Source organism: Notothenia coriiceps, unplaced genomic scaffold (genome assembly GCF_000735185.1).
Source record: "Notothenia coriiceps isolate Sejong01 unplaced genomic scaffold, NC01 NC01_scaffold00037246, whole genome shotgun sequence".
Taxonomy (NCBI): domain Eukaryota; kingdom Metazoa; phylum Chordata; class Actinopteri; order Perciformes; family Nototheniidae; genus Notothenia; species Notothenia coriiceps.
The window spans coordinates 7605000-7617333 of NW_011369947.1; the positions used below are offsets into that span (position 1 = coordinate 7605000).

Sequence of the window (12334 nt, forward strand, 5' to 3'; positions counted from 1 at the left end):
TTGAGGCCCCCGTGCTGCCTGCCACCTTGGTCTGATGGAGACACCTGAAGCGTAGGCGGTGAGATGAATGGCCGAACGCTTCCTTCTCTACAGCCTGAAACGAAAGGGAGAGCGCAAACTGAGGGGGGGCGGCGGGGGCGAAGTGAGACAGACCTCAGCAGCACGGGAGGATGATAGATGACACGACCCAACAATGTCAAGTCATACCAAGTCAGTGCCCATATTTGTTCATGATTGACCATCCTACTGTATGCTGCCTTAAAAAAGCTAATCTGTGTAAATGCAGTGAATATGCTTCGAACCAAGGGGTCATTTTTATTCACCTTTTTTCTTTTAAATTGCAATTTTGACCATGAATTGAGCTAAAAGGAAATTCATGTTACGAAAAGGTTCTCTCCTTTTATGTACGGACACAAATCAAATTAACTGTTTGATACTAGTTTTTTTTAATTGGACTATTGAGACAATATCTACAGTTTTATTTGTTAAGAAGTTGAGGTATATTCTCAGTTGACATTGGATTAATGTTACTGGAGGGAGTAGGTTTTGCATATTTTAGAAGTAAATATATGATGCATTTTTGTTTCTGTTCACTGACTGATTTATGACACTGGTGCGAAGTGTGCAATTCTGTTCATGCAGAATGCATCAATCAAGTGCTAGTGGTTTGAAAACAAAGTAGTAAATAGTTTGCCACTCGCAACACAAAAGCATCCACTTACATGCCTGATAATCCAAACATACTGTATATTTAGATAGAAATCAGTTAGTTCATGAATTAATAATGACTTACTCCCATCATGTTTTGCATATACTGGGAGAGCCCAGTAAAGCCTAAAGGGGTTCTACAGTTTATTAATCATGAAGGCATCATTTAGTGGGGTGGAGATAAAGTAAGTATACCATGATGCAAACCACAGCAGCGATGGACTTAAACGGGCCCTATTATGCTAATTTCCAGGTTCATATTTGTATTTTGTGCCTCTACTGTGAACTGTTTACATGCTTTAATGTTTCAAAAGTGCTTTATTTTTGCTGCTGCACCCCTTGCCACAAGTCTGCTCTGATTGGTTATCTGGCTCGCTCTGTTGTGATTGGTTAACCGCTTAGAGATGTCCCACCTCTGTGTCCTGTGTTGGAGCGCTAGCCAATAGAACCACAAGTGTTATATAGTGATGTCACTATGTTACATAAGTAAACAAAGGAGTCCAATGGAGGCGTCTCGGGTGGGGTGGGGGGAGAAAAACCTTGGGATTTTAGCCTTTGCAGACCATTTTTATGCACCATCACATTTATAAAACACACAACAGGAAAGGTAAACACCAAAATGCACATTACGGCTTCCAGGTGATAGTGCTTGCCATTGCTAAATTGATTTTTTCCAAATACCAAATCATAAAAAATTGCACTTGTCGATTGCAGTATTGAAAAATTTGATTTTGAAAAAGGGAAGTGGAATAAGTAACAGGGTATAAAATGTCAGAGGGAAGTAGTTTCTGCTGCTCACTGACCATTTAGAGGGATTAAAAGAACAAACCTAGCAAGTCTTCCTGAGGGGCAAAAGGTGAGCCCACCAACCGGATGAAAACAAATGGACAGCCAGTTGATGGGAAGAGTGGAGGCAGCGGAGGTGGAACTGGTTAAATCAATCTTTCATTTCGTTTCCACCAATATGCTGTGCGGTGATTGGGGTCAGAGTGACAGGCAGGAATGACCCCATCCTCCCCCATCCGTCTTAACACACACACACACATTCCCACACACCCATCTTTACTGTCAGACAGCCTTTGTCTTTCGTGTTCAGGTTCCCTGGGAAAATGCCTGTGGTTAAGGCTTACACACAGGAAGAACACAAGCCCTCATTTACCGACCGGCTCGCAATCTGTACAGGAGCAGTGGGAGGTTACCAAGGTGATTCTTCAACTTCAACTCTCCCCAGATGGCCCGTGTGGCGTTGTCATTTGTCGCCAAAAACCTGCATATGTCGCATTCAACTCAGGGTGTTACCGAGAGTGTAAATCAAAGTGAGCCGCTTGACTTTGTGAAATGGTTGCTGCGTTTTCTGAGCCACCTACTTAGGAGATATATGGGATCCAAGATCTAGCTATCTAGGTGGGGGGAATTCGGGATATAAATCCAAACCTTACTGACATTCCTGTCCTTTAGTTGAGGAGGAGACGGGAGAAATAGTCTTGAGTTATACAATCAGACTGAATGAGTGCTTCCTGGACGCCTAGCAAGGGGAATGGGACATCTATAATTCAGCAAAAGGATGGAGAAAATCTGTGACAAAAATTACAGCAGATAGACCATGAATAATTAAAGACAAGGAATAGAAACATTTAAAGACCTTGAGAAGCACTTCAGTTCAAATTTTTAAACAGCAGAAAAAAAGAACTTGCCAAGCCTGACTAAACTACAGCTATTCATCACTCTCTTGAGGCTTAAGAGCTGAGGTTACAAACAACCTCGATGATAATTGTTTGTGAGGATCTGAAGATGCAGCTCTAGAGTAGGAAGAGAATACGTTTACGAGCATGTCACCAGAGTATCGTTTGAGCACATCTGTTCTCAAAGTCTCAATTCCGTCGTGTTTTGAGAACGGATAGATGGAGGGATAGAGAAGAGTGAAATAATAATAATGAAACGGCTATAAATGCAGAGTCTCTCTCACTCTATGTCTCTCTCTTTCCTGACAGAAGTTTGAAGATGTGTCCTTGAGAAAAATGCAATCTACCTTTTGCAGAGCCAATATCATAGAACACAATTCACCATTATACTTCCAGCTGGCTATGATAAAAAAAAGACTTATTGTGGTCCTCCTATAACCTTCCTGCAGACCAAAAACTCAATCTACCCTGTTTTTCTCCCACTGACAAAGGAACACAAATTCAATGGGCCTCAAACCAAGGCTTTTCATTCGCCTTGCCTCAGACGGTATATAAACCCCTAGCCTATAGGTCACATGACTGCCAGCTATTGTAGGTGACAAACCAGACCACTGTTATCTGAGATGGTGAGGTGGCTTTCTTTTCAAGCCTCGAGGCAACAATAGCATTAATTAGACACATCAAACCTAGCAAACAGTGTCCTTTCAGACCCACAGAGACAGATCTGCTCAATCTCAGCTGTAGCAAAAGAAAGGGGGCATCATAAAGGGATAGAGCTTGGCTAGCTGCCCTGTAGACATGCATCAAGCTATAGAGGGGGTCAAAAAGCAGTTATAGCTGACAGATCATCAATCTACCTGTTAATCAAATGGTAAAGCTTGGTTGGACAACATCGGTAAAGGTAAAATGTACTGGCTCTATGGTGTGACTCAAAGTAAGGTAAGATGTTACCTGGTTGGCAGGTTATTAATAACATGCCAAACATTTCTAGCAACAGTATTTATTGTCAACCTGTACTGTACTTCAGTCCTTGGACTTTCATTCCACTTATTTTATTCTTTAACTCTGCAGTTGTAGTATACTATAAAAGCAAGGATATTAACAATCTAACCTAACCGTGGTTATAGTAAGGCATTAAATCTAGTTTTAAACTAGATTTAATGCCTTACTATAACCACGGTTAGGTTAGATTGTTAATATCCTTGCTTTTATAGTATACTACAACTGCAGAGTTAAAGAATAAAATANGGGGAAGCTCAACCCTCACATTCTCTGTGTGGCCTTTTAAGGTGCGAGGAATAAAAGAGTATTTGTATTAATCTATCACACGCCGAGCCTGGTTGAAGCCTGGCCCTAATGGTTGCTTGCTGTCATTTTGCAAGCAGCTGTAAAAAGGATTAGTGGCTCTGTGGAGTAAGGGCGCATGAACAGCAAAGTTCTGTGGCCGGCAATGAAAATAAATCAATTTATCCCTGATGGTGGTGCAGTTTTGGAACATAATCCCTAACGATGACAGAGTTTAGACACTTCATACTTGTCATTGTGAAATTGGACTGCCGTGTTGCTAATGATGGTAATGTATGTTGTGCCTCGCCTACTAAAGTAATCCTTCACTCTGTCTCACTTAAATGCATCTCATTGTCTGGCATATTGTATTATGAATACCGTTGGATACAAAAAAAAAGGGTAAAATTGAATTTATATATTCATTCAGTTGAACAGCAAGTTAATGGAAAAACTGTATAACCATATACAATTCTTCCCTTTTGTCTCAGGTGATTGTAACTTTGAGAAGCCGCTAGCAGCATGTGGGTACAGCCAAGGCAGAGACGATGACCTCGACTGGGAGCAGGCCAATACCAGAGAGAAGCCTTCATCAGATCCATGGCTGCCCTCAGGTAAGGACCATGACACTGGCTGTGTATAGTAGAGCTAATATTTCCATCCTCGTATAGAGAATACATCCTGCAATAGTCTGCACATATGACATTGATTCTTTTGTGTAAGAATCAGCATTCTGCACAGAATATTTTCAAATAAATAAATATTGTCTCACACCAGTAGGATACTGGGTCCTTGCACTGGCTACCTGTAATGTTTACAATTGATTTTAAATGTGTTTTTGCTTGTTTTGAGGTCATTAATGGTTTAGTAACTTCATTCCTTAGCTACAGCTTATTTGATCATGTTTGAAACTGCTCCTTTAGTTGCTGGCTTGCTCAATTAACCAACAATGTATTGCAAAATGAATGGTGAAGCAGCTTTTTGGTGTTTTCTTAATACATATTTATATATTTAATATATATTCTTTTAAAGTATATGATTTTCATGCAAACAAAAGAGAAATAAGACAAACATTATATCGATATAAGAGTTAAAAACACGCTTTTATGATATTGTTTTTAATTAATTCCATCTATTTCTGGTCTCATAATTATTTTCCCTTTCTAATACTTGTTTGAAAGTTTTCATGTCTGTTTTTAATACCTTTGTTTTTAATAACTATTTTTCTCTTGTTAAGCACTTTGAGGTGCTTTCAATGTTATGAAAGTTGCTATATAAATGTGCATTATTACATTTTGTATAATAGGAATCAAATCAGTTGTTAAAGGTATCCATGCCAATGAGGAACTACATATCAGACATACATTTTGACTGATCATACAAAGCTAAGCTACTCGTCATTGTTACACGGCATCCGCCAAGACATTCACTATGATAAAGACCTCTGAAATAAAGTAAATATTCCTTGGCTCAAGTAGGCGAGCTACACGCACAATTTCTATCAATATTCCCAACAGGAAACTAATTTGACAAAGCATTTGCATAACACTTATCTTTTACATATAGTTTTCACTGAATGAAATGCATCACTGAATGGCCAGTTCGATCTAATGATGTGACGTTTACACGAGACATTTTTCTAATTAGGCTAGGCTAAGGGCTCCATATAAATGAAATATACTATAAGGCTGCATCCAAACAATTTAGTGTCAAAGACTAATAAATATTGATTGTAGCTTTTACGGACATCTACTACTATTACTAATACTTCTACATTATACTCTAGAATTTCTACATTATTTCCTTCTTTTGTATTAACATTCAAGCAACTTCTTTCTACCTGAGTAAAAACCACAGGATCTATTGCACAGTCACATAACCAGAGACAAAGCGTCATTTGATTTCAAAATACAAAGATCCATTTTAATTAAAGAAGTCCTTTTTGTCGTTCACATATTGAAATTCATTAAAATGCTTTCCCTGCATTTTGTGTCTGTCGCACACAATTTGTCTCTTTAATGTTCCATTGATCGCCTTTCATCTGATTTGAAATGCAGGGATATCAGCAAGTGTCTAAGGAATTAGACTAATGGAATGACGTTCTTGTTGTGTTATAACAAAGGTAGCGTTGCAAACTAATGGATATTGTTTTCCTCCTCTATCTGACGCCTAATCTCACAAAGGCTGCATCACAGATAGATTGCACCGAGCGCCCCCAGTGACAGAGGGGGAATTAATTAGCAGGCCCGCACTAATTTTAAGCAGCCAGTGCCCAGACCTGTTTGTGTGTACATCGGAATGATGCGTGTTGAACCGCCCCAGAGAAATTACTTTCCATGGAGGGGGAAGTGTCTGCTCTTTTCTATCGCAATTGATTAATGTCCGGACACATAGGCTCGGCAAAGGTTACAGCAAATTCGGGGAAAGCCTTGACCTACAAATTAACACCTCGTGCGACGGTCTAAATTTAACATATCTGATTAAAATCCCGTGTCTGGTTAAGAGGTGTCCCTGATTGGGCTTCCTCGTCTGAGTGCTCTTCAGATAGGCTTGTTTTCCTGTGCGACTTGAATTGTGCGTAATTAACAGGTTGCAGCTCTTTCTCCATTTCTCAGTGTGAGCACTCAACCTGCCGTGTAAAATTGTAATCTCTCCTCTTTGACCGCAGTGAAAGGGATGTGAAATGTAGTGTGCTTGACGGTTGAAATTGTTTTAGGGCGACTGGAGAGAGGGTTGATGGGTGAAAATGCATTTAGGTGAAAGCCACACTGGTGGAAAAGCTATCTCACCTCTGATTGCTGTCTCACTCTCAACCTGTACTTATGAATCTTGACAAAACGACCTTATCATACTCACAGAACAGATTGTTCTGAACAGAAGGCATTGCTACCTCAAACACTTCTGAAATTGGTTGTAGGCAGTTTCTGGTTGTTCTTAATGTCAATGTAAATGTGTTAAATTATGATTAAAACCTGGCTGAGTTTCCATGGCAAATCCAATCCTTCCAGAGGTTAAACAGTTAGATACCAGTATCCCTGACATCACCTCCTATTAATAATACTTTTTTGCGGGGGCGCCTTTCATAGCGACCAAGGACACTTTACAGGGCATAGGGGCAATATAGGGAACAATTAAAACAGTGGATTTAGTGAAATATCAGCCGGGGTAAAACAAGACAAACAGGAAATGGACTACAGAAGGACACAAAAGGACACAGGGTACAGTTTATAAAGAAAATGCCAGTTTGAACAGGTGGGTTTTGAGTTGGGTTTTGAACGTTGTTATGGAATCAGACTGTCGGATATGTAGTGGCAGGGAGTTCCAGAGTCTGAGAGCCGAGCAGCTGAAAGCTCGAGCACCCATGGTTTTGAGGCGAGAGCTTGGGACGGTGAGAAGTCCTACGGACGAAGAGCGGAGCTGGGTGTACTCCTGAAGGAGGTCGGTGATGGGGGCAAGGTTATGGAAAGCTTTATAAGTGAGTAGAAGATTTTTGTAGTCAATACGGTAGCGTACAGGAAGCCAGTGTAGCTGAGTGAGAATGGGGGTGATGTGGTCGGATGAGTTGGTGCGGGTGATGATCCGGGCAGCAGAGTTCTGTCAAGTGGAAAGAAAACATGTAGAGATCCGGTTGGTATAGCATGACGTGTGAGGAGTTGGTGTTCTGTAACAGACATACAATTCAAGTTAGACTTTTATTAATCATTACCATGAGCTTTCCCTCACCATAACAAGTGCTCTAGTTTTCCAGCCCTAACAATAACTACATGATGACCACAATCTTTCCCAACCATAACAATATTGTAGCTCGATCTCCCTCTCGAAGGAATTTAAGCCTTTGCTGACCATTTACATGCACAAAAAACTATCTAACAAGCCATAGGAAAGTAAAAAAACCCAAATGCATAAGTGGGTCCCTTTTTAAGAGCCGAGAAGAAGTTGTAAGTATAAAGAATTGGGCTTGATCCAAGTTATTTAAAAAGAAAATCTTAATAATGAAATAGTCTGATTCCCTCCTTTTTATTAGAGGTTCAAAACATTCAGACTTGAAAGCTGCTACCCTTTATCTGCTTGCTAAGTCATGTATCAGAGGCTAGTGAAATCAATAGAAAAACATCCTGAATAAAGGTGCCGTTTCATTGTGCTACGTGTACAGAACAGAGTCATGAGAGGCCTTGTGCAGAATTTGATGTCAGCCATCTGAGGATTCTCATTCATCCTGCAAGGCTAATATTGCAACCAAAGACCAAAATGGCCCAATTCCAACATGACGTGTAAATAAAAGAGTACTCAAAGGGAAGCAGCAAAATGAAACGCAACGAAGAAAAACAAGCCCTCTGGTCACACGAAGAAGAGAGAAGCGGTGCATGAAACTCTTGGTTGTTTACGACAATCCGCTCCCTACCTAATTGCTACGTCTGGACGGAGAGTAGTCTTGTTTATCCATCCGCACAGCCCTGATTGCATGCTTTGGCTCCTTTAGGGTGGCTCAGCCCTGTTCTGAGGCTCCGCTCGGGCTCTCCCCAGTGTGTTCCCTCCTCCCGAGCCAACTGGAGTAACCCCCGGCAGAGCTGTCACTGTCAGTCCCGTTGTTACCAACAAACCTCATGTGCCCTGGACAATGAAAATAAAAACATGTGAGCCAAGACAACACTCATTCAGCCTTGGAGAAAGGAGCTGGACGCACTTCTGTCAAAATGTCAGATGTTGGCTTGGAATGCAAATTATTTGAGGGGGAAATTACCAGGCGTGAATCAAAGAACTGATTTCTGGGTTTCCATCCTGCCCTCTGTTGTTATAAGTTCTCCAACATGGTGCATTATTGTAAAAGAAGAATGGGTGAAGCTGACTTTGTTGGGAAGTTTGGTGCTGCGTGGGGTGTCCGGATGCCTTTAAAGAAGGAATGTGTTTTTAGTGAGCCCCAGCTGGTGCAGAGGCTGCCTTCCCTCGGATGGAGTCACGGATGGTGCCAGCAGTAGGCTGCTGCTCCCTGACTCTCCCCTGGGACTCGTTCTGGGGAATAATGGCAGGAGGAGGGGAAAGAAGGTCTTCTAACTGAGATTAATTAGGTCTTTTTGTATTATCCTCGACACAATGGCGGAAGCAGCTCCTGCTAAATGACTTATTGTTGAACTGTTAATGTCTGCTCTAAATATGTTGTGGGAGAGAAGTAGAATGTTTTTGTTGCGTAGCGTGTTTGTTCTGACAGCACGCCCTTGGTCGATAATGACACATAGACAATAGTGAAGGATTGGCAGAATGAGGTTCTTCATAGGGTAACAGCGATCTGGTTCTTTCTTCTCGGGTTCACAATGCGTTCATGCTAATGCAGCTCACTCTTGAACCCAGAAGGGTGCCTTTCTTTAAGTGTGGCTGCTGCATATGGATAAGGGATCATTCTTAAAGTCAAACTGGTCATCTTTTTGATCATTTCAATCACGAGGTAATTAATTCTCAAAGCCCCTCAAGCTTACCTGGACAGCGAGTATTGTTTACGGCTCTGTATGTGCTGTTCAAACGAAAGAGGAGAAGGATAGACACTTAAAATATGAGAGGAAAGAACACCGACTGACTGAAGGACGTCAGAAATGTAATCAGAATTTAAATCACATCAGCAAAAGATGGGATTTGCTCTTGAGGAGGGAGGGGCAATATCGTCTGAAAATAAGCTAATTGCTTTTTGAGCCATTCGAAACTTTGTGTGAAAATCACACCTTGCACAGTGTTGGCAAGGTTGTGAGGTTAAGGAGTCATCCATTATAGGATTAGGGGACAAAACGGAACAGCAAATTATAACGTCTGATCAATCCGTGAATTAATTCCTGGGGATGAGAGACTGCGATTTTTCGATTTTAGCATGTATTGTGTGGCGTTAGCAAACAGGATTGCATCCATTACTATAAACAGGATTACTGTATGACGGCACACTTTACTCTCATGATGGAGGACATATTTGCATACTGTATCTTTTCCCATTATTTCGCATGGTACGTACAATTAAGGCTAATGATGCAGCTATAGGTGACTCGCATGAACACTCTGTTGTGTAATGGGTTTGTATCAGACAAATGGGCCATTATATGACCCATTTATTGTAGCGGAGCGCCAATAGTGCGTCCTGCATATTAAGATGACATATTAAGCCATTAAGAATTGCTGTTGATTGACACGCAGTAACAAAGGATGCTGTCAGGGAACATAATAAGGGTCAGTTGTTCCACCTGACTAAAAAGACAGGGCTGAATTGGGTCCGCATGATGGATGGTTTATGGGTGAATCTGTTTGACACCATCAGAGAATCCTGGCAGCTCTTTCTTTATAGAGCCCAAACTTATTCCATGTTACTTTATCAGCATCCATTCATGTTTAAAGGGACACAGGGAAAGTTCTAGGAAATTGAGAGGAGGCCGCGGCTGTTCACATTAACAGCCTAACCCTCACAGCGAGAGCATTTTTTGATTGGTGGCAGACAGTGAGAATAGCCCTGTCTTCATTGACATTTCCGAAGCGGCAGCCGTGCTTTTTTGCGGTGGTGACCTCTGTGAATTTTATTAGCAAATGAGACCTCGAGGGTTTGGGTTTAAAGAGCGCCCCTTCATTCTGATTTCCCTCACATAATGATTTTCACAGAGTTCAGGACCTGAATGGAGGAGAAATAATGAGCGCTAGTCATTATTGCAAATTATATCCTCCGCTCAGACCATCACTCAACTGATAATTAATCTAAATATCTTCAGCCTGTAGACTTTGATGATTAGGATTAGACAGTACCCTATTTGTACAGTATGAACTAAATTACATTAGACTATATTCCCATTAAGACGACTTTAGTATCTTTTTAAAGAAAAGGAACCAAGAGAAAAAAGAAAATGTACAAATGGAGCCACTTAACCATCTCAGGGTTACTACATCTTCCTTATTGTGCATGAGTGACATGTTCTGTGCCTTTTTAAGGGAAATACATAATAGGTGCTATGAAATAAAAGTATTTGAGTAGTTTCTTCAAACGACTCGGGTCACTGGTATCAGTCTACTCTTCCAGCAACTTCTAACCTTCTCGGTGTGATTAAAAAAGACTCTAAAGACACAAGACTTTTTGCCGGAAATCCGGAAATAGAAATTAAGTTTCGTGACATTATTGTACTGAAAAGTTGTCATTTCTAAATTGAGTTTGATGGTCTCATATGCAGGATTTCATACTGTGCATAACTTTGTCTGAATGGATTATAGTTATTACTTTGTGCCTGTTTCCTCAGGTTAATAAAGTAACATTTTGCTGAAGACCCATTGCTGCTATATAAAAGGCCGGCAACAGAATAATTAGGTGCTAGAAAACCATCTCAGGAGGTAATTTAGTGCTTAATTGGTTACAATCGCCAGTAGATTGTAGGTAACAGGTGAAAAGATTAACCTAATGGTAGCCTTGATGGTTTTTTATCTGGATGGCTCATTATAAAATTAGACCATTAATTTTGGATAGCTCAATTTCCAGCTACAGCTGAACATTTGTTATGGTTTTATTTGAGTGAAGACAAATCAACGATAGACAAATGTATAGAAATGCTACGAAAATCTATTTTAACAAGAACTGAATATGTTTATATTTAAGTAAGAACTGAATGCATAATGAACATAATCATTCAAAGTGAAATTATGCAGGAAATAGTTTTACACCTAGTTATCAGATAGTTTATCAAACAATAAACAAAAAACTGGAGTCCATGTTGTTTATCACATCAAATTGAGTGTCAAATTATGATTTTCCTTTTTAAAATATTTAAAATCACCTTTTCTAAGAAATGTGAGTTAGCGTACTCATTTTAATCGACTTAAATGTGTATAACGTTAGCTCGATTTATCCTTTTATCACTACTAATTTCCATTGGCATGTCTTTTTCAGGGCTACAACCAAATGTAATCCATTTTTCCAACTTCTCATTTGTGGACTGAAAATTCAATTTTTGTCTAAAAGCCCTCATTTGGGCACAGTAACCTTAGCGATAATGAATAAAATATTCTAGACTAATGAAAATAATACAATTCCATTTCAGCTCTGTGCCCTTCATTTGTGAAGAATGGCAACATGAATGTATGTAGCATCTGCAGCAGGAACATTTCATCTTTGCTAATTCATTTTTCATACCAGCCTGCATGTTCTCCATGTTCAGCCGTCATTGTAATGGAAGGTGAAGGTGGCCTACATTGGAATAATAATAAATCTGTTCCTCTGAATACCTCAGACAATAGCCGAGCCCTGGCCTTTACAGAGTCGCAGACATGGGCCTTGAGTGTGCCGAGAGCACTCCATTTTTAATTGGTGTCCAACCCGCTATTGTTAAGGCGCAAGAGATAGAGGGAAGAGTAGAGGGGGAGAAAACACCCGTGTGCATCACTAGCACATTAGCTCAGCGCTAACAGTGTCATTATAATTTGCTCTTAGTCTCACTGGCTAATTAGCTTGTCATGGTGCAGCAGGTCCTGCCGAGTATGTGGTCATTAGAATATAAGAGCAGAGAAATGACTGACAATCAGTGTTCTCCTGTCATCTTCTCCTCTCCTGTTAGACGATGACAGCGGCAGCACAATGGCCTGTCGCTTGAAATAATACATTTTTATGTTTTGTGGTGGTCAATAATGAGGACAAGAAAGCCCCCTTGTTGTGT

At 40.4% G+C, this 12334-nt stretch overlaps 1 protein-coding gene across 1 annotated transcript in view; it reads left to right on the forward strand.

Moving 5' to 3' along the window:
- Nucleotides 1-1817: 1817 nt before the first annotated feature.
- The window catches only part of LOC104966352 (receptor-type tyrosine-protein phosphatase mu-like), a 28469-nt gene continuing 17952 nt past the window's right edge, over nt 1818-12334 (forward strand). Inside the window, exons 1-2 of the mRNA XM_010795541.1 lie at nt 1818-1911; nt 4166-4288. Coding sequence (XP_010793843.1) covers nt 1818-1911; nt 4166-4288 — 217 coding nt within the window. The remainder of the gene's footprint in view (nt 1912-4165; nt 4289-12334) is intronic.